Here is a 22,326-nt window from a genome sequence, read left to right on the forward strand (position 1 = left end):
ATTAGGTATAATAACGAAATTATTAATTTAATATAACAATATTAAGATAAGATACGGCTTTATTTGTCTTAGTTTTTCACTGTACAAGCTGTTCCATTTCTACTTCAATTTTCCCAACTTAGCTGCAAAACCTTGACATACTGCTAAAAATTTGATTAATCCCGTCAAGGGTTTGTTCGTGGCTGTAATTTTTAGTCCATCCAAAATAAATGAAGAGATAATGCTTACTGGAGTAAACAAGTTTTGGTTTTCCGACAACACCACAACACGATTTCTTCCTTGAGTTTTTGTTGTGAGATTTAAGTTTTAACTATGGGTTTTGTTTGATCTTTTTCTTTGGTAGATAGAGTCATGGCGACAAATTGAGTCTTTTCTCCATAGGATAACAAAATTACATTGAACTTCAATGAATAACCTTGTGTTCTATCTTTAGTTTCTCATCGTTTTCTCTGTAAATAAACGGCTTCGAACGTATGAAATGCCTTGAGAATTCTTATTCTAGCTATCATTAATACATATGGTGTGTGTAAAGTTTTCGATGGTCCGATAGGATATTAATGGTGTACCGATACGGTAGTGGGTTACGAGTTGTCTTAATGTTTCAGATTTAACAGGTGATATGGAAGGGGGAGAAGGAAGCAGGGATGCTCCCAGGAGTGACAGAAATGGGAAACTCAAGGTGTTTGATCAAGTATTTTCTGCCCTTTTTGCTCAGCTTCCAAACAAACTTCAAAACCATGTTAAGGTTAGTCATTTCTCCGATGTAAAGTGAAATTCATTTATTGGAATGCCATGTTGATGGATGGATTTCTTGTACATCAAAGTTTGAATGGAAATTCCCTTCTTCTTCTTCTTTTTTGCCTCGGTCACAGTTCGATAAATTAGCAAAAGATACTGATGGATTAAAATCTGAGAACCCTTCTTTTGGGGAAGAGAAGGGCTCATCTGCTGGATCGAGTGTCGATCTAGAGAAACAATTGCAAGCTTGGAGAGAAAATCCTTCATGCGACAATCAACCTCCAGAAATTAAGGTAAACCGGGAAATTTTATGTTTTCCTTCTCAAGAGCTATGTTATCCGAACACTTCATATACGATTTTGAACACTAGATGAGTCGAAAACATGAACTTTCATAGCAATATTTCATTAATATAGGCAAAGCTAAAGATAACCTAAGGATATATCAATTTGCAAAGAATTAGCCTATGTTATTCTTGGCAGTTCAGTGTACCGAAAGGTTCTCTATGCAGCCTTAAGACATAACTTGATGTTGGGTTGCCCCCAGATGCAGTTTATGATATTTTAACCGATCCTGATGGCAAGAGAGTTTTCAAGAACATTAAGGTGAGAGCCGTACATTTTCATAGGCAATAGTAGATGTGGAATTTTCTATTTACGGGCATGACTTCCGGTTTGATGCGATGATATCTCCCAGCGTCATTGGTTGAAGCAGTTTTGGAGCTTTCTTATATTTATTTCCTAAACTGATATTTTGCTTCAGGAAGTGATATCTAGAAAGGTACTAGTTGATGAAGGACAAAGACAGCTGGTTGAGGTGGAGCAAACAGTTTTGTGGAAATTCCTTTGGTGGTCGGGGACCATTTCGGTTCGAGTTCTTGTGGATTAAAACCGAGAAGATCACTCGGTAAGGTTTTCCGTTTTTTGAATTACCATGCGTGAGTTATGAGCACGTAACTCTTGGTTCTAATGATGAATGATAAACATATGAAATTCGAACAAGTAAACACGGGATTCATGAAGAAGTTTTAAGGTCAGTGGAGAATAGAGCCTGTTTTTGTGGATGAGGAAATCTGTTATCCTCTCAAACCTAAAATGTTGGCCGAGTATTGTTCATGCAGTGGCGGCAAAGGAAGGATCGGATCAAAGGTGAGGTTGAACCAACTGGTTCAACCAGCCATTGTCCCTCCCCCACCCATTTCTTGTTATATAAGGGGAATAACTGCCAAGACCACTGAAATGCTGGTAAATGATCTACTTGCCGAAGCTGCTAGACTTACGGGTGGCAATCAAGCTGTCTCCCAGAATTCGAAGGACCTTAGATTATCTAACAAAAGAAATGAGGATCACCCGGTTGAGCACATATGTAACATTAAAGAAAGATGGAACTTACATAGAAGAAACGCAAAGCAGCATCGTAAGAAGCTTTTGAATGCACAATCATTTTGATTGATTCAGTTTCATCTGCAGTCTGTCGCATCAATGATTTTCATATAGTAGATACTTGAAAAGATTCACATGGCTTCTGCAATTTTAGTTCAATGTTAGTGAATTGATGGATTTTCTACAAGAGCATTGGCATTCGACTTGATTTGGTTATCCGAAGTTTGAACCCGGAGCTAGGTGTAAACTAATAACTACACCAATGACTAGTTGACACTAGATGATAGTTTTAGTCGTACGTAAAATAAATAATTAAACATGTATATAATTACACCAAATTAAAATTCGTGTATACTCCAACTCAAATAATTGTTTTGCAAAACTAATGCAAAACCAGATTTGCAGGATTCCAGCAATTCATAGAAATGTAATTAAGCAATTGCAAAGAAGTTTTGGTTACAGAAAAGAAGCATTACCTCCAACCAAACCAGTTTTTAGTTACAATATACAACCACAATGTCCTAACCTAATAATAACCGAAAAAGCATAAACACATAACAATCCAACTGTTGCGGTCGAAATGACGATGATAATAATAATAATAATAACTGAAAAAAATAGATAATAATAATAATAACCTTCCTAATGACTTCAGGCCTGCAAAATTGCATATGAACATAAGAGAACGGTAAAATCATCCATAAAGTTAAATTGTGCTAGTTTATCTTCTTACCTTGCTAGCTATGTTGTTGGAAAGCCAGTCCAGGCCCTCATAAAGCCCTTCACCAGATGTTGCACAGGTGCTCTGGATGTACCTGAGAAGACGAGCAAGTTGCGTCCGTGATAATAAATGAGAAACTAGTGACTGAAGTGGGAAATGACGATGCAAAAAGCTTACCAGTGACGGTTTCTAAGGGAGTTGAGACCAAGCTTATCAGTTATTTCAGCAGCATTCATTGCGTTTGGAAGATCCTGCTTGTTTGCAAATACAAGTACTACTGCATCTCGCAGTTCATCCTGAAAATGAGTTAGTGAACTAGTTATCAATGACAATTAGGCAAAATAAATCCGAAAGCAGAAGATTCAAATCATGATCCTTAGTTTGCCCTCAATTTTTCAGTAACTCTCGACCTTCATTGATCTTATTGGAATACCCATTGACAATGTAAATGTAAAAAAAGTCATTACATCAAACTACTTTTGATGAATAAATATCTGGAACAAAAACAGTAACATAGAATGTACAGACAAATTTTATTGAAAAATAATCATTAGCTTTAAAGTTGTAGTTTCATAAGGTATTTCAACACCCACAGTCACTCTAGCACTTGTTCAGTGGTCTTTACAATTGATAGCTCAAGTAGCAAGAGGAATCAGGTCCTTTATGCTAGGAATACCTTGAAACAAACAGCTAACGAATCAAGTTAAGAAGAAAACTGTTTGACTACTAGGGGCAAACAGTGGACTCTGATCAGCATATAGGATCCTTGACCCTTAAGCACCATACTAGGCCACCCTTTTGTTTGTGTAGGGCTATTAAATCTAATATTTATGAAGGCGGAAACAATAGCATCCAAAGCCACTTATAATGCGAAGGAAAGCAAGCATAAATAATAACCATGGAGACAAAGGTCGTTTAAAATGTAACTAGCATACCTCATTCAACATTCTATGTAATTCATCCCTGGCCTCAACAACCCGGTCTCTGTCGTTGCTGTCAACCACAAAGATGAGACCCTGTGTATTCTGGAAGTAATGCCTCCACAATGGACGAATCTGCATGATTAATATTGAAAAACTAGGGCATTATTGATTAGCCATTACCTGGATGTCACAATATGTAAAGTTTCTTAACCATTACTACATCAAAAATTAAACAGTAATTTGCAATATTGCTGAAATAAATGGGAAAACATTAAAGGGAAAAACTCATACCTTATCCTGACCACCAACATCCCACACGGTGAAACTAATGTTCTTATATTCCACAGTTTCCACGTTAAATCCTATAAAGAATAAGAAAACATGACTAGTTAACATAAAGCATGAACACAGATAACAATAATCACAAACAAGAAGTTAAACAAATCACAATATGAAATGACTCCACTCGATTTATTCAATAGAAATCTCTATTTAAAGAGGTAAAAACAGATAGTTACATAGACATCTAAACTAAATTAACTAATAATTCAAAAATAAGATAAAGATTATCACAATTTATTTGAATATATCAAATTCTAAAGCTACTCTATTACAAGCAGCCAATAACAACAAAACAATTATAATGGTTCTAATATAGAACTACATATAACCACCAAAACCAAATATTAAAAAAAGGGATTTGAAAGTGCTCTTACCGATTGTTGGAATAGTTGTAACAATTTCTCCAAGCTTGAGCTTGTACAAGATGGTGGTCTTACCGGCTGCATCAAGACCCACCATCAAAATTCGCATCTCCTTCTTGGCAAAAAGCCGGCTAAAAAGCTTCGCGAATGACAGCCCCATTTCTATTCCTTACTTACCAATCCCTTAATATCATGAAAATTTACATATATCATTTCCAAAAAAAGAAAAATAATAACTCAAGGATTCCATTTTCCAATCAACAAACAGATTTCATGAATCAAATAAATCTGAAAAGCAAAGGTGCGAAGAATCAATGCCATTTCCATATTCCCATTGAGAAATATATATATATATATATATATATATATATATATATATATATATATATATATGAGAGAGAGAGAGAGAGAGGCAAACAACAGATCTAGAATAATTCACCAGAAAGCAACATGATTTCTCAAAATTCGACAGATAAGGCATGAAGAGATAAGCATTTCCAAGGCGAGAACCGTTCTTAAGCAACGAGTTTAAAGGACAAGGATCAAAGACTCGCATCTAAAACAGAGAGAAACTACTGGCGCGTTGAATTGATCTCTTTACATATATCGGTTGCAATATATCGAACAGCAAAATCTAAACACAGATTAGAATGATTATACCTTTGGAGATAATTGCAGAGAGATATGTGAGAAATTTTGAATTTGAAATCAATTATTGAAGTAAATGGAAGAAAAGAGAGACGGAGAAAGAAACGAGATATGAGACCAACGCCAATTAAATGTGGAATGGAATTGGAACTCAGAAATGTCCTTATTTACTCGTTTATTTTTAAAGGAAAAGGCGCGCTGCAGCCACACCAGATACATTTCCCCATATTTCACAAGAAAATAACGAAAATACCCCCATGCGTAAAATTTCGCGTTTTACTTCCAATCCTTTATTGACAAGTCACTGTTCTTTACAATCTGCGTGCGTCCAGACCCAGCATAGCTTGCTTATTTATTTTCTTTATTAAAGTGAATCAGAGGTGACTGAACAAAAATTATTTTGATCACTAAATTTTAAAAAATATAAATTGATCATTAAAGTTATCAAATGTATACTCTTATTAATATTTTAGCAACTATTTTATAATAATTTAATAATTATTTTATAATTTTTATAAGTTTAATGATCAAAACAATCGTTAAAGCATAATTCAATGAATTCGGGTGTTCTTTACTATTAAAGTTATTAGTTATTATTAATGCTTCTTAATAAGAGTTTATTACTGAGCTAATTGTAGAATTAAAGTTATTATTTTTTCGGCTTTTATTAAGGTTTTTTTATAATCATTCGTTATTGATTGAATAGTTTGAATTAGATACTACATAGATCTATTATGATTAATTTATTCTATTCATAACGTCAAAATTAAAATATCTAATCTTATTTTAAAAATCCAATGTTTCTTCCCACTAAAACTCATGTTAAGAGGTTTCTCTACCCCAACACACCCGAAATAGACCTCATATTGCAGCATGCTCTATTCGGCTTCCTGGTGCACCAACTGTGCTATCTGAGTAGGTGGCAAATCGAATAGGCAATATCCTACTGGATTGCCTCGACTCAAAGCTGCCAACACATCCGCCACTGCATTACGTTCCCGCCGGATAAGAACAACCGTTTCCCTCCATTCACGCTGCAGCACCACCATCGAGATACCACTTAGAGAAACAGAATCCTGGTTCGAAATCTTTACCACCTCGCCCACAATCCGTTACTATTAAGGTTTTTTATAACTGTTTTTTTTCATTCTTTCTGAAACTGGTAGTATGCTTAAGGCTTTTAATTCTACTGTTTCAACCTTAGTTCCTAAGGTTCCTAACACCAATACATCTATTGCTTTTCAACCTATTTCGTGGGTTCCCCCCCAATCATGTACACATTTTTTTTATTTCTACACAAATTTTTAACTTCTATTTGTTGTTAAGTCTCTAACTTTTGAATTATACAAATATTTTGATATAAATCAGAACTTTACATTAAATTAGATATAATTAAATATACTTTCTTTGATAAACTAAACCACTAATAGAATGATAAAAGATGAATCAAGTTTTCACCGATTCCGAATTCAATCTCCGGAGAACTCATATCCCCTAAGTTTGTTTTTGAGGATCAGCGCCAGTATTGAGCCCACCGATGAATAGTCTCGACCATTTGAGGAAACAACGCACTAACACTCTCATTGATAAGATCCTGGAAGAAATGTATGCAGGCCTCATCGTCCAAGTCCAGCCGGAACTTCTCTTGGAGCTATACCACCAACAGAATTCGTCGAAATGGGTGAAAATAATAATAAATAAATAAATAAACAAATAAGAACACTCTGTGACCGATCATCAGATTTAGAACATAAAGAAACCCACCTTGAGGATGCCTTTTTCAGGATCAGATGCTATGTCAGGAATGTTGGAACCGGCCATTAGATGGAAAAGATTCAAAATAAGGTTACTGGATTTACGGAGAATGTTGTATGCTTCGCAACAATAGGATTTAAACCTCGTATAATATTGGCTGCAAAATGGGGGGAAAAACCATTTATGCACCTCGATGCCGCAGCAAATCATTTAAATTTCCTTGGTCATGAACATATATGTGCTGTGCACGCTTAATGTAAGAGAGCTTAATCAGCAAGAGATGCAAAAAGGGAAAGAAAATGGGAAAGGAGTAACTAAATTACCTCTCTGCTCCACCCATAGCTTCAACCATTTCTTTGCAAAGTTTCATTGGCGGCGGAAATGGCTTAGGATCCCGGCCAAGAATAAAACCAAAATCAACATGGAAAAGGCGTCCGTCGTCTCTTAGCAGAAGATTGTCAAGATGTCTGCAACCCATAAAAAATCTTCTTAAGAAATTGAAAATTAAATAAGGAAAATCCAAGGCTAAATATTAGATGCCAATCTGCAAGTTTTTGCCAAAAAGAAAAAATCAATGTGCATAGGAACTATTTGAATATTATAGACAGATAAAAGTTCACCTGTCTCCAATTCCCAGTATATATGTGATAACAGAGTAGCCAGCACAACTTTTTATAAAGGTTTCGAGACAAGTAGCTGTAATCCCAAATGGTCCATGTTCATCAGGATGAAATTTCTGTAGATAGCTTATAATGCTACGATGATCAGAGAGAATCTGCACAAGGAAAGAAACACATCCAAAATGTCCTTAGAAAAATCAGAACAATTATGAACACTGACGAGAAAAAAAAACATCACCCTTGAATATTAATAGTTCACAAAGGCTGTGTCACGGTCCTAAAAGGAAGCTTGAAACCCCACATTGACTGCGGACTATAGTTGGATTGGGTAGATATTCACACTACTTGAAATTTTGTGGACAAAACCGTAAGGCCCAATGGGTTAAAGCAAACAATACCCTGTGTGTTTCTCTCAACCATATGGAAAATTTATAGAGTACGCAACTTTGCAAGCGTGTGGGGGGAACAAAGCTAAACTTGGGAGTCGTAAAAAAAGTGGATGTTATTCATTGTGACTGTACTTGCCTCATTGGAAAAACATCATTTAGAGAGAGTATAATACCTGTGCCAAAGAACGAGATGGTATGAATTCCAGCATGCCCTCATCTTGTCCAGTTGCCAGTACCTTATATGGAGTTAAGTGCAGATCAAGATTTTCCAACTTCAGTAATCTATCCATAAGTGACACCATTTGAACAACCTACAGGAACCACACACCAGTTACATTAACCACATGAAGGATTGTCTACACCTTTTGTGATCTTTCTACTAGAATTTTGTCAATTACCAATTGATCTTGCCGAATATCATCACCCTTCTTAAATATGACCATGCATTGTCCACCATTGGCTGTTCGAAAAGTCAGTAGCAAAGGATGTAATGCACTTTTGAATATTGATGACTCTGAAGGCACAATTCCAGTGATAAGGACACTTGGAGCCAAGTGTGACCGAATTGGCTGAAACAATATTGAAATATAGTTATGGTAGTTTTGTAAAACGAACTAGACACTTGTTCATAGGAGCCTTGGAAGGTTATAGTATGAAAATTCATGTCAAAGAAATACCTCATCAAAATAAGTAAGTTCACTAAGAAGACCAGAAAGGAGCTGTCTAAGCTTTTCAATCTTCTTTTGTGTATTGCCACGCACATTCCTCACATCTCTCATTATAGAACACAACTGGGCTGTCAGTTCTGTCTGACGCACCAAGCTCTGCCACCTTTTAAAACCATCTTCTTGTCCATTTACACCAGCTGTCAACTGTAACAACATGAGTGATTATAAACTGCTGAAAAAGAAATCAAACTCTTCAATATTGAAGTCATAAAGTAGAACTAATGATGGTAAATGTTACTGCAACTTGCACTTTCCAAAATTGCAAATTAGATACCAACTACTTACAGTGATTGTACAAACTATTTCTATTCCTAAACAGAAAAGTAGATGGTGATATGCAGTCATGTAAAATTGGAGCTCATACCTTTATCATATTTTCTTCTAGGAACTCATACGTAGAATAAAATCGTTTTGCATAGGCAGGATCATGAAGTTCCACAGCAACATACCACCGTAGAAAACTAGCCAATTCAATATTTCGTAAAGCTGCAAAAGTTCAAGAATACTTTCAGATGCTACCAACTGATTAAGGGTGTTACTGAAATTTTTGATAAAAGGATAAAATCCACTTTAATTACTTTAACCAAAAGTTTTAATTTACTGAATAAAATGGTAAATGGACCGTTTAATATCAAGAGTCAAGAAAATAAAATAGAGTAACTTTTATAAATCGCTCTAACCAAAAATATTCAGCTATGAAGAAGAGGGTAAATCAAAATGTTTATCTCCAATCTTTTATCCCTGATTCCCTACAAATAGAATGAAAAAAACACAAAGGATATATTTCCTTTGGAGAGAAAGTATCGGGCTACAGAATGAAAGCAGAGCAAAAGAAGGTTTAAGTGAGAGAGAGAGAGAGTGCATTCAGCTGTAGAGTTTTGAAAGAAAAGAAAGCTCTGCCAAAGACAATTATTGAGAATTTAGAGAGAGAGGTGAGTCTTGACATTTGTTAAAAACAGAAGGAAAAGAAATAGCAATTTCTTTAAATAAAAAAAAAAGGAAAGTGTCAATAATTGTACTGCAAAAATGCAACATATATTGTGTCCATATACAAACAGTACATTCACACAAGCATAATCCAACATACAGCGTTGTACAAGGAATTGAGAAAGCCGAGATTTATCAGTGCGTTCAAATCGAAGAGCCTGAACTAATTGAAGCAAATAACATTGAAGTTCCTCATCATCTGCTCTTTCAAGAACACTAACAGCATATGCACGAACCTGTTAAGAATGATCAATACTCGGACAATCATTATTTCAGAACAAAGATGTTATAGATTATCCAATTCAATCTACACTGCAGACAAAATGCTGTAAGAATAATGGAGAAAGATATTATAGATTTTCTAATTCAACCTACACTTAAGACAAAATGTTAAAGGATACTTCAGCTAGACTCTTTCCGGATCAGCCAAGAATAAAGTAATAGATTTTGGTACAAGTACTAGACTGTGCAAATTTCATTTTGCCCCAACTTAAAATGTAACTGACAGATACCAGACCTTGTGTGAGCAAGCGCTAAATTTTTTGATATGAGAATGTTAAACAAAAAAGACATTCTAGTAAGAGAGCAGCAGTTTTATAATGTGTAAAGAGCAAAGCATATACGGAAAAGGTAGTAGATTGTGGAGAAAGGTCAAACTCACTTGAAATATTTAAAAGGAAATTAAGTTGGCAAAAAACCAACTCTGGTACATTATAATGTTAAAAAAGTAGTAAGAAAGCAACCTAAGTTCTAAGGGCATCTTACACAGTTACCTATTCTAACAGAAGTTCCAAAAAATGTCCCCACAAAAACCAGCCGAATCTTACCACGTACCTCTTCACTTTCAAAAAGTGGAGATAGAAGCTCCAACGCATCGCAGACGTCAATCATCTCCCACTTGCCCATAAGTTCTATTGCCTGCTTTGCTTCCTGCAGACAAATGAACCTCACTCTTAAAGTATAATCATTTTTGTTTAATTAGAATAGTTTCTATCTATTTTTGGTTCAGCATCTATATTAAACAAACAAACAGTAGGTAGAGAAAGGCGGCAAAGCCACAAAAGGTTATCATTCAGACCTGCAAATCTGAGCATAATGTGCATTAATGCCTACCAATTACAGAAAAAATATCCTTTAACGAATAATCATGTCACATGGAACAAGTTTCTTTCTTCTGCAGTCCTTACCTAACATCTTTCTATAATTTCAAAATATTAGATGGTTTATCAGATAAAAATAACAGAAATCATAAAATATGGAAATAAAGAATGGAGAATCTATGACACTCCACAGATACTCTTGTATTAAATAAAAGGTGATAAAATGGATCAAAAACAGAATTCATATAATATGAAAAGGCTCAAGGTAGACTCTATGGCGCCACCTATTTGGATGAGATAACATAATCAGATCAGAAGATGCCGCAAAGATGAATTAGAAGACACTGAAAGTTTAAGACAAGAGAGATACAAGAATAATCAAGGAGCAGTTTTCCATGCATTAGACCAGAAGCTGGAATTCACCAGAAAAACAAGAACAAAAGGTAAATGCAAACCTGAACATCACTCCATTCAACACATCGAAGAAACTTTGTGAGGGCCCTCTTCTCAGACATCAATGAGAAGCGAAATTTCCAAAGGAGCTGCCTCTCATCTCCACTCAAAGTTCTTGTAGGTGGATATTTCAAAATTCTTTGTATTATCCTTACAATTACAGACAAAAACACAATTCAGTTGAAGAAGATCTTAGAAGAATACATACTGTAGGAATGAAAAAAACCAGCCATGACAATTTCCAAAGAGTTGTTGGTCCCACATGCCCAACCAAGTTTCAGCAAACACTTGCTACAAAACTATAAATTTCCATGCAGAATCAGACAATTGATGAAACATTCTATCTCAATGATAGTATGCATGCTAGAAAGAAACAACCAGGGAACTGAATATTTTGGAGGATAATAGAAGCTTCAAGATGTTTTTAAACTTACTTTCTTTCATTAGAGCTTGGCTTGAGGTCCCTGTCAATGATACCACGAGTTAAACTCCTCGCAAGCTTCAATTGCTTGTGCTCAGAAGGGTTTATCTTTCCCACTTCAGGGTCCCACACAATGACCAGTTCATTTGATGAAGCTATTGGAGATGGTAACAAGAAATTGGCCCCTGATTCCTGCAAAACAAAAGAAAGTTGGGACTATTCTTATAGGAAGATATAATTTTACAGAAAGGTTAATACAGTTTCCTTTATATTATGGTTGAATAGATGAAATTGAGAGCTTGCTATATAAATAAAATGCACAAACTGCGCACAAACAAATAGATTCAAAATGCCTAAACATTTGAGAGGATATAAGAAGATAAATTTCAATTTCTCAAATGCATAAGGTATTTCACATTCACTACAAAAGCCAGTAGCAAATAAATTATATGATGATCATAGAACAGGATCATACCTGAAAAACAACTCGATGTTCAAAGCTACAGAAGTCAACAACTAAGTATAAATGAGAGCTCCCATTTTTCAGGCTTTCCCTTTCCTTGATTTTTTCCATAGCCTTGAATGTGAGTCGATCTAGCCAATCAACAGGATGAATCTGTCCTCTTTCATACTTGTTTGCAAGCTTTTCCAGACGCTCCAACTCTCCACGCTCATGCCTGGGAACCTATATTGAGATATATTTTCGTATACATTAAGAAGTGTAACTATATAACCAAATACTAAACCAGAAACATTATGCATCAGCAACCAGAACCTTTCCAGGAGTACTTGTTGGATACGATCCATCTGCTTGTTTTCCTAACCACAGCCTAAGCTTCTGTTTCCCTGTTTTGAGTTGCATTTTGTTGTTGAATAGAAGAATCGTAGCTCCACCAATTAATCCATCATCTTTTCCGCATGAAACATCCCAAACCTTAACATTCCAGGAGATTGGCATTCAGTAAAAGGCCAAACCAGGGAATGTAGCAATATTATTTTTAAAGATGGATGAAAAGAAAGGTTATTATAAAAAGTATAATACCACTGTTTTCAGAAATTCGCATAAAAAGGCTAAAATCTCCATGCAAGCAATAAACTAAATTTATAAGTCTAAATCTTGAGCACTGATAAATCAGTTGAGTTAGGAAATCTGTACGAAAAATACCAAAGAAAATCTAACACCAGCATAGCACAAATCCATGTAACACCTCAGGGGCATTCCAACTCAATCTCAAGATTAAATACCTCATCTCTAGAAGCTAACTTTTTGCAGGCTGTGTTTAGACTAAGATATATTGGTGACAGATAATGTTAAAGCTTATAGAAAATCCATGCACTTACATTTGAAATAATAGTAATAATGATAATAACAACAACAACTAACATCAATGACAATCATGCTAAGAGAGATACCATCAAAGACTTCTGAACAAAAAGAGACACAACTAAGGTTTTGCCTCTCATGCCGAGAAATAATCAAATGAAGAAGTTGTGACAGTAAGTGTTAGAATATAAAAATAAATTTCCCTGGCTCCATTTTCACACTCATGAATAAAGTAAAAACTCATATTACCAACCCACAAAAACAGAATTCAACTTGAACACATCCATGCAATGCAATGGGAAAGCAAGCAACATTATTTTTCCTACTCACAGTCAAAGCAAGTTGTGAGTGTGCGGTTAAGTCCCGATATTTACTACTCAATGTTACCAGTTCATTCCAGCAATACAACAGTCCTGCAGACTCCAACCTGGTAGCAGAAAAGCATATCAATTCCCTAACTCTTCAGACACAGTTGAATAAAGGAAACTTTTGGTTTTCCATAATAATAATAATAAAAAAAACCTTGTTTTTGTTGGAAGACCAAACGGAGCACCATCAATGTACAATGCACACTCCACATAGAGCTCTGCTTTCCTCTCCTCATTAATGGAATCAATTCCTGTAAAGCAATAAAAAAATTATACCAGTCTTTAAGAAAAATAAAAATTTCAATACGCTGCAGCATAAAACTTCCAAATTTGTTATACTAACCATAATAGTGAAATTATGAACAAAATTTCGGGTAGAAAAATAACTTAGAAACTAACAAATTTTTTCTTCTTAAAAAAATATCGGTATGTCATATTAACTGAATTAGGACTCACACCTGAATTGGGAGAATTCGTGGAAGGCAAAGTCCCTTCCAATCTGTCAACACGAAAGGTAACGGGAAGATTGATGTCGCAAGACAAGAAGAATCGAAATTCGTTGCTACTCATTGTATCTTTTTCTAGGGTTTTGATTAGCTCTGAATTTTCAGATTGAGAAACTAGTAAGAGTATAAAAACTAATGGGATTTTTAAAAGAAGAAGAAGTTTTGTTTTAGATATATATCCGTATAAGTCTCCTTGTAAGTCTAAGCTCCCAGCTAAAACTTGGAAGAAAAAAAACAAAGATTTGAGTTCGCGTAGAAGACGACCCAACTGAAACAGAAATTGGATTTTCTTTTTATTTTTTTATTTTTTAATAATAAAAAATAACAATTATTATTATTATTGGAACTTAATTAATGTAAATGAACACAATGAGGATTCGGCCCAAAACAAAAACCAGACCCACTGAACAAATGTATTAGGTTGCCAATACTTTTGGCCCGTTGCCATTGCGCATTACTTTACAACTTACATTAAAAAAACTTTATTATTAATAAATTTTAATTGATAATAACGGTTAATTTTATCCAATAAATAAATAAATATAATATATTATAATATCGATAAAATATAACAGAGTAATTATTTTAATGGATCATTTTTTTGAAAATCATGGAAGTGTATTAATTAACCATCAAATAATGAAAATAAGATAATCTTATAAAAAAGTTAAAAATAAATCTAATCAAATAATTCAGAGAAAATAAAAGATACAAATGAACACTCTTATTTTGTAACATTCTCTTGATATGTTATTGTTATTATTATTATTTATTTTACAATACGTAGGGAGAAAGGGAATTATTTTGTAACATCTAGAGTGGTAAATGAAATGAGACATATTGTGAGTTATTTAAGTTTGATATGGTTAAAGTTTGGTAAGCACTTCAATCAAATGAGTTTGAATCGAACTTGAACTCAATTACTTAACAAGTTAAAACAAGTTACTTGATATCCGATTTAAAAACCTCACGAATAATTCGAAAAAATAATATGTTAAATTTTTAATTGTTTAACTTAAATTATTAATAATATTAACATCTATATGTTTTTATATACAATGTAAGGTTTTTATGTACTCATTGTTCAGGTTCCAACTAAAGTTTGTGCTTAAATCGAATTTAAGTTTCAATTGAGCTAAGTCTGAAAATATTTTAAGTTCAATTTTTTTCGAGCTCAAATCAAACTTCATTTTATTTTTTAAGTCGAATTTAAAATTTTTAAACTCACGAGCTTAGTAATACTCGAACTCAACTCGTGTTTACTGTGTAGTAACATATGTGGTTTACTAATGTGGTTTAACCTTCACAGTGTTAAGTAGTACTAATCGGTTAACCTTCATGGTGTTAAGTAGTACTAATCTGTTACCAGAAACAGATTGTGTTGCAAAGCATTTTAGGGACTGAATCAGAATCTTATGAAAATAAAAGGAGTTTAAGATCACAATTTTCCTGGAAGGAGCAAATTAATAAACTAACATATGGAGTGTGGGATTAGAACCCACATCCTTTCGGACCAGAACCTTAATCTGGCGCCTTAGACCAACTCGGCCAACTCCACGTTTGAAAGAAATTCTGACAATAATAATATATGTTCCCTTATAAAAATTAAGAAAATCTAGGGTAAAATATTTAAAACAATTTTAATTTGATTTTGAATGATATGTTAATATAATAGGTAAATTATTATATACTAGAAGTTACATAGATTGGTTAACCTTAACAAAAAATATTCATTGCATCAAATTTCATAAAAGGTAATTTGTACATCATCTAACATAGGCATTACAATTATCTACTGATACAAACATAAACAAACACATACAATAAGAGAAAACAAACGCTTAATCTTAATCCAACAAAACAAGAAAACAGATCCAAGTGGAACATCAAAGGGCCTAAACTTACCGCAAAAATGGTGGCGTGACCAGGATCGACAAGGTGACCAAATAAATTGACAATGGGACCTGCGTCGGTGTAGATATGTTAGAACCAAGCACCCATCACGGTCAACATAGCTGATTATCGTTCTCGATCTCTTTGGTCCTCAACTCCTTGATCTTCTCGGGTGAACCACTTCCTCACCCGAGAGGGTCAAACCACAAGCCACCAGGTTACCCGACATTGGTCTCAATTAGCTTGTTGTTGGGGAAGAAGGAGACGGTTTTTACGCTCCCTGGTTTGAGAATGTCATGCCATCTTCTCCCTTCGACCTAGTCGATGAAGATATATAAGACGATGAAGAGAGTCATGATGTCAATGAAGTATTCCTCGTTGCCTACCGAGTACCATGAAGGAATGTTTAGGATCTCGCTCTTTGTTAGGAACTCTGGGATGAAAATACCAGTGGTTCCCAACATTGTCCACCTGCAATGCACCAACTTCTCCTGTACGTTCCATCTCAATGTCTCAATGTTAGATCCTGTTATAGAAAAAAATATCATTATAATCTGGGTCCGAGCAGTTCCATAGGGGTGTACATGCATCATCAATGGTCTAAGAAAAATTCTACTCGACGTGTTGATGAGGATTAAGTTCTTACTGAGGCCTAGAGGATCGAAGTTAAAGTCACCAGAGAGACTGCAACAAAATGATTCAAATGAAATGTTAAAAGAATTGTGTACTTTCTTACTAATCTAAGCTTCTTTCAATCTTTGAGAACTGAAACATGTTTACAACAACAATCAAAACATGAAAAAGATCAACATAATTTTTTGGATAAGTAATTCATCTTACTATCCAATAAGCAACCTAAAAATGATGCTACCAATCAAAACAAGGTACAAAACATCCCCTAAGATGACGGAATTCCCCATGCTATACAAAGATTGTGATTAACCACATTACTTTTAATGATTTTCCTGTAAACTTTAACCCTCACAATCTTTTTAATGCTTTCAATAATATCATCAGCATTCCCACTTATAACCCTAAATTGTTTATAGTTTTTCTCTTCCCATATAAAACATATACAAGCACACCAAGCTATTTTAAGAATGTAAACAACCAAAGACTTACCCTTAAGGTAAGAAACAACCCAATTAAACTTATCTTCCTAATTTCCTACATCTCTATCAATCCTACACAAACAAAGAATTGCTTTCCAAACTTCTCGAGAAAAACAACATTAAAAAAAACAGATGGCACTTAGACTCAGGCATCACACCACAGATCATGTAACTCCCATCAACCGCAATCCTCATTCTGATAAGTCTTTCATGTAACATCCTAAACTACAGGTTAGTGACCAAATTATAAAATTTCAGAATTTGGTGATTAAAGTGAAAAAGTTGAAAAGTTCAATGATTTATTTGAAAGTATTTCCTAAAGGGTTGTTAGTAATTATTGAAATAGTCAAAGGGAAAATAGGTTATTGAACAAGAAAAATAATTAACTAAATTTTAGTGGGTATTATAATACCCATGTGATGCATGTGTGAAGAGATAAGTTTCCAAACTTATCTTCTTCATCTTCTTCTCTTCTCCAACGTGCCCAAGCTAGAGCAAATGTGAGTTTTATATTTTGTTGATTATTTGTTAATTTTAAGAGTGGGTTTTGATCATTAGATGATAACTAAGCTTAAGAAAAGCTTAAGTTATCTTAAAATCAAAAGATGAAGAAGTTATGAAAGATTAAAGAAAATGAGTTTTTAGGTGGAATTTTGAATAAGAAGGTTTAAATGAATTTGGAGGATGAATTTGACTTGTCGTCTATGAAAATAAGAAGTTAAAAGTGTTAGAATTAAGTTTGGATAACATGGAAAATTTGGTATGATTCTTAGCCTTAAGAATTTGGATGAAAAATGGGAGATTATAAAGTGTTGGAATGATAGAAATTAGTTAAAGTTGTTATAGATGAGTTTAGTAGCATGATAAGGATTTTATACATGAAAATTGGGTGAAATATTGATGAATTTCGGGCTATTTTGGACAGATGCATCGATACACTATGAGTATGTACCGATGCACTAAGATAATTTTTGAATGTGCATCGATGCATTAAGGGGTGCATCGATGCATGGGAGTTTGAAGTTATTTTGTGTACCGATGCACCCATAGTGCATCGATACACCCCTAAAGGAAAAATGAAATTTTGGTTCATTAAACTAGCTTGAGTTATTGACATAAAGTTATAAGGTTTAGGCTTTTAATAATCATCTCGAAAATTATATTTATGTAGATATCGAGCCTAAACGAGTTACGGAACAATCGAAGAGTTAGGATTGAATCAAAACAAGCAAGGTTAAGGTGAGTGCAATTTAATTTGTGCTTATAGAACGAACATTGGCTTGCGATGAGCCAGTGATGAAGTTATTATGGTAATAAATAACTCTTAAAATGTTATTGTATGTGACATGTTTTACATGACTACATTATGTAATATGAATGACATGAAATGTATGTATGATTGATTATATGAGTGTATATATTAAATGATAGGTGCGAGTACATGTTAGTGTGATTGTGAATAGGTAGAAAGGAAACAAGTGATAATATAAGAATCTATTATAAGACATATGATATGAAAATATGATAGTAAGCTATGTGAAAGAACTATGAGATATATGTGCTATGTGATGTATATATGGGAAATATATGTGAACGAAATATGATATATATATATATATATATATATATATGTTTATGTGAAACCATACAAAGTGATACGAGTTATGTGACATATGAATGAGAAATAAGCTATGTGATAAGGACATAGAGAATGAAATGAATATGTGATAATGAAATATGAGAATATACGAGAAAGTCATATGATATAAGATATATGGTTACACATACTGTGGTATGTGACAGAAAAGAAAGAACAAGTGATATGAAATGCATAAATGATAATGCCCGTGTTATGTGATATGAGAGCTAGTGGTATAGTTGACATGCCAAGAGTCGAGGGTTTACCTATGTCTTTCGGGATATATGGACAGTATACCTATGTTCTAAGGAACATATGGACAGTTTACCTAGGTTCTTCGGGACCTATGGACAGTTGTCAAGGTTTTATATGACCTTTGGAAAGGTTCTTCGGGACATTTATACGAGCTGTGGTGACAACATAGTGGTGCACAACCTCAATGTACTCACATACCTTAAGTTCTCAAAAGTATACATGGGCTAATACATAGACTTTAAAGAGAGTAAATAAATCAATTGATATGATACGATATGCGTTACGTTGTGAAATGATATATGTGATATGTATATTTGGTAATATGAAATATGTTATAGAAATTACATGAAGATATGTTTATTCCTTAGTGTAGTGACATATGTATTATATGATGTGTATATGGTAAGTAAAAGGGATTAATGATAATACTTGAAGATGTATGCATTTTGTTTATATGAAATGTTATATGGTTATATTATATGTTTTATATGTGTGATTGTTTTACACGTAGGTTCCGAGAAGAGGAAGATTGATAAAAGTTATGCAAGACATGTCAGTTATCCTTTCCAAAGATCAGATCAGAAAATAAATGTATAGTATGTATTTTGTAATAAGGAAAGTGGTTGGCATGTAAATAAAGGATTAAATCCGATATGTTCTAATCGGTTTTAAAAAGTCATACGATTGAGTTTTGTAATGTTTTAAACGTGTTTATGTAAATAACAATTGTATAGTAATGAACGGTTAAATTTTTACGAGTTTTATGAACGTTTTACGAAAGTCACTGTAGCAGTACTGTAGCACTGTTCATGGCATTGTTCATTTATGTTCATTATTGTTCACGGTACTGTTCATATCGTATTTCACTACTCATAAATATGTTTTTATCTCCAAATTTTATACCAAATGTAATTGAACAATATAAGATTGTATTTTCTTAATATAAGTTCAAATGCTCAGTTATTTTACAAGAATAAAGGTTTTGAAATGTCAATGTGACATCTCGAACTCGTATCCGGGTCGAGTACGGGTTGGGGTGTTACATTTCAACAGTAGACAACTTATTTAGAATGGTCAACCAAGCAATTATGGAATACATAAGAACATGCATGGGAAACCAAACAAGCTTTTGCCATACAATCTTCTCATGTTTTTCTCTAATCCATTCCCAAAACTATCTACCAGAAATCTTAGCCCCATCCAAGCTTCCAATAAACAAGACATGGACCTCACCTCTCATCTTTAACATTTTCCTTGGACATCAGCTAAAATAAGGTTTGTTCTCAGCAAGCCAAAAATTTGTACCCCTTAAAACATAAGATCTGACCCAAACAACCTAAAGGGAGCCTTTCCTAGCAAGCAAGCTTTTCACCAAAACCAAAATACAAGCTTTGGTTTAACATTTCAAGTTTTTTACTCCAAGACTCCTTTTAGGGGTACAAATACTATCCCAACTCACCCTAGCACCTCTAGTTGAGACATCACCCCTTTCTATAGGAACCTAGCATAAAGTTGGTTAATCATGTTTATCACAATAGTAGGTAAAATCAATTGCCTACACCATAAGTTCACTATGCTAAACAACACAGAAAATTTATGATTTTGAAATATTAAGTTCCAAGCCTAAGCCTAGCTTGATTTTATCCACCAAACTAGCATAATCCTTCTCTATCAATTTTCTGGGAATAAGAGGTACACCAAGGTACCTAGCTGGGAGCTTACCCACTCTAAAACGAGTAACTTCCTTCACCAGGGCTACTAAATCAGCATTCATGCCAAATGTGAAAATTTATGATTTTGCAGTATTAAGTTCCAAACCAGAAAGCTCATAAAACTTCTCCAATACACATTACACCCCCAAGATGAAACCCAATATTCCTTTGCAGAAAATCAAAATATCATCTGCAAAACACAAATAAGTGAACTTCAGTTTGCTGCACTTTGGGTGATAATGAAAGGCTTTCTTCCCTGCAGTAACATTCAACAGCCTTGACAAGATATTCATTGCTAAAATAAATAGGTAAGGGGATAAAGGATCCCCTTGCCTCACCCCTCTCATTTCTTCAAAGAATCCAACCAAACTTCCATTAAAAATAATAGAGAACATGGACTTTGTGATACAAGCTTCAATCTAGTTCTTAAACTTAGCAGGCAGCCCTAGACCCTCCAAAACATCCAGTATAAAGCCCCAATGAAAGGAATCAAATGATTTTTGCAAATAATCTTTTATAGCACATCTAGAAGAAATTGAACCCCTACCATACCCTTTGACTAACTCATGTGCAAGAAAAATGTTATCCTCAATATTCCTTCCCTTTACAAAGGCAGACTGGTTTGGTGAGATCATCCCAGGGAAGTAATTTGACAATCTAGCCACCAAAATCTTAATGATGATCTTATAGATAACAGAACAACAAGATATGGGCTTGATGTCCTTGACCATACTTGCATTAGGTATTTTAAGCACAAGTGTAACAGCAGTGGCATTAAAAGCATGAAATATCTTAAAAGAGTCAAAAAAAATGATTCACAACAGCATACACATCATCATCAATTATTTCCCAAGAAGATTAAAAGAAGTCTGTAGTAAAATCATTAGGTCTAGGGAACTTATTCTTCCATTGGCTGAAGATAGCAACCTTTACTTCATCCTAGAAACTTTTCTAGTCAAGTCAGCCCTCCCTTCCTTAGGAAAAGAGTAGCCAAGCAAGCATTTAACAAAACAATTCACATATTTTTATAGCACAATCAGTAGTACCAATCTGCTTAGTAAACAATCTTACCATTTCTGAGGACATAGAGTCAAAAGTCTCTAGCATATTCATCTTCTTATCTATTAAGAACCTGATTGTGCTTCTCTTCCTCTTAATTGCAACTTGAGAATGGAATAATTGAGTGCATTGATCACCCTCTTGCAACCAATCCTCCTTAGCTTTCTCCTGATAGAACAACATCTCAACTTTCTCAAAATCAACCAATTTCAGCTGAAGTTCATTTTCAATAACCAAATTTGCTAAATTAGGCATGACCAAATTTTCCAACTACACTATTTTATCAGCCATATTTCCTGAAATATTGGAATAATGCTAATTTTTCAAGGCTTTCGACGTTAATTTTTCAAGGCTTTCGACATAGCTTTAAGCCTTTTCAACTTGAAAAAAAGTTCTTGCATAGGGTTCCACTGTATTGGCTCCCTCCAAGAATTCCTCATTGCTTCCTTAAAACCATGGTGTCCTTCTCAGAAGTTGAAATATTTAAAAGGTTTATGCCTAGCAGTCAAACTATCACCAGAATGTCAGACAACAACCAAACAATGGTCAGAAACTCTTGAGGCTTGGAATTCCACATGAGAATCTAAGAAAGAGTCATACCATCAATCATTAACCAAAACCTTGTCTAGCTTCCTAGCTAGAAAATCAGCAGCATGCTTATTGAACCATGTAAAAATAGACTCCAAGTAAGGACGGTCAACCGGAACCAAGTCTCTCAAGCAACACTTAAAATCCCTCATCTCAGCAATATGCAACTCCCCAACATTAGAGCTTTCATTGACATTAGTAATGACATTAAAATCACCACCAATGAGCCAAGAAGTACAGTCAACCAAAGAATCAATAACACCAAGATCTTGCCAAAGCTCTCTCCCAGTGACTCCATTAT

General features: G+C 34.3%; 2 protein-coding genes, 1 non-coding gene and 2 pseudogenes across 5 annotated transcripts; 1 reads left to right on the forward strand and 4 right to left on the reverse strand.

The window, feature by feature from the left end:
• Positions 1-490: 490 nt before the first annotated feature.
• Positions 491-2,070, forward strand: LOC120134415 (annotated as a pseudogene).
• A 676-nt stretch (positions 2,071-2,746) lies between these two features.
• Positions 2,747-8,253, reverse strand: LOC120134414 (ADP-ribosylation factor 2-B-like). Of its 2 annotated transcripts, none has more exons than XM_039150849.1 (7): positions 8,243-8,253; positions 4,481-4,640; positions 4,056-4,126; positions 3,777-3,896; positions 3,019-3,137; positions 2,854-2,935; positions 2,747-2,777 (listed from the first exon to the last, which is right to left on the reverse strand). In XM_039150849.1, the coding sequence occupies exons 2-7, from the start codon at positions 4,626-4,628 to the stop codon at positions 2,772-2,774; spliced, it is 546 nt and encodes a 181-aa protein (XP_039006780.1). In that variant the 5' UTR covers positions 4,629-4,640; positions 8,243-8,253; the 3' UTR covers positions 2,747-2,771. The 2 variants fall into 2 exon arrangements, with proteins under 2 accessions (XP_039006780.1, XP_039006779.1); XM_039150848.1 differs by lacking the exon at positions 8,243-8,253 and adding an exon at positions 5,129-5,228 and having other exon boundaries at positions 4,481-4,651.
• On the reverse strand, positions 6,545-13,955 carry LOC120134413 (phosphatidylinositol 3-kinase, root isoform-like). 2 transcript variants are annotated; one of them, XM_039150847.1, is made up of 17 exons: positions 13,728-13,955; positions 13,416-13,517; positions 13,224-13,320; positions 12,345-12,503; positions 12,045-12,254; positions 11,583-11,761; positions 11,151-11,298; positions 10,430-10,525; positions 9,696-9,831; positions 8,973-9,094; positions 8,558-8,752; positions 8,279-8,449; positions 8,054-8,191; positions 7,492-7,646; positions 7,195-7,338; positions 6,881-7,028; positions 6,545-6,767 (listed from the first exon to the last, which is right to left on the reverse strand). In XM_039150847.1, exons 1-17 carry the CDS (start codon positions 13,829-13,831, stop codon positions 6,630-6,632), a joined length of 2,442 nt encoding a protein of 813 aa, XP_039006778.1. In that variant the 5' UTR covers positions 13,832-13,955; the 3' UTR covers positions 6,545-6,629. The 2 variants fall into 2 exon arrangements, with proteins under 2 accessions (XP_039006778.1, XP_039006777.1); XM_039150846.1 differs by having other exon boundaries at positions 6,546-6,767; positions 13,416-13,512; positions 13,720-13,954.
• A 1,289-nt stretch (positions 13,956-15,244) lies between these two features.
• On the reverse strand, positions 15,245-15,325 carry TRNAL-AAG. Its single transcript has one exon. It is a non-coding gene; the product is annotated as a tRNA-Leu (tRNA).
• A 180-nt stretch (positions 15,326-15,505) lies between these two features.
• LOC120134285 lies at positions 15,506-16,580 on the reverse strand (annotated as a pseudogene).
• Between the last annotated feature and the right edge of the window lie 5,746 nt (positions 16,581-22,326).

This window comes from Hibiscus syriacus, unplaced genomic scaffold, assembly GCF_006381635.1.
Source record: "Hibiscus syriacus cultivar Baekdansim isolate YM2019G1 unplaced genomic scaffold, ASM638163v2 tig00110597_pilon, whole genome shotgun sequence".
NCBI lineage: Eukaryota > Viridiplantae > Streptophyta > Magnoliopsida > Malvales > Malvaceae > Hibiscus > Hibiscus syriacus.

Bases quoted from the DNA above. Each gene is read 5' to 3' on its own strand.
- LOC120134413 (XM_039150846.1), bottom strand. From the start codon at position 13,831: ATGAGTAGCAACGAATTTCGATTCTTCTTGTCTTGCGACATCAATCTT. The intron at 13,321-13,415 runs GTTTTTTTTATT...TTCTGCTACCAG, and splicing joins GGTCTTCCAACAAAAACAAG to GTTGGAGTCTGCAGGACTGT. The intron at 12,255-12,344 runs GTTCTGGTTGCT...ATCTCAATATAG, and splicing joins CAACAAGTACTCCTGGAAAG to GTTCCCAGGCATGAGCGTGG.
- LOC120134414 (XM_039150849.1), bottom strand. From the start codon at position 4,628: ATGGGGCTGTCATTCGCGAAGCTTTTTAGCCGGCTTTTTGCCAAGAAG. The intron at 3,897-4,055 runs GTATGAGTTTTT...TTAATCATGCAG, and splicing joins ATGTTGGTGGTCAGGATAAG to ATTCGTCCATTGTGGAGGCA. The intron at 3,138-3,776 runs GTATGCTAGTTA...ACTCATTTTCAG, and splicing joins TACATAGAATGTTGAATGAG to GATGAACTGCGAGATGCAGT.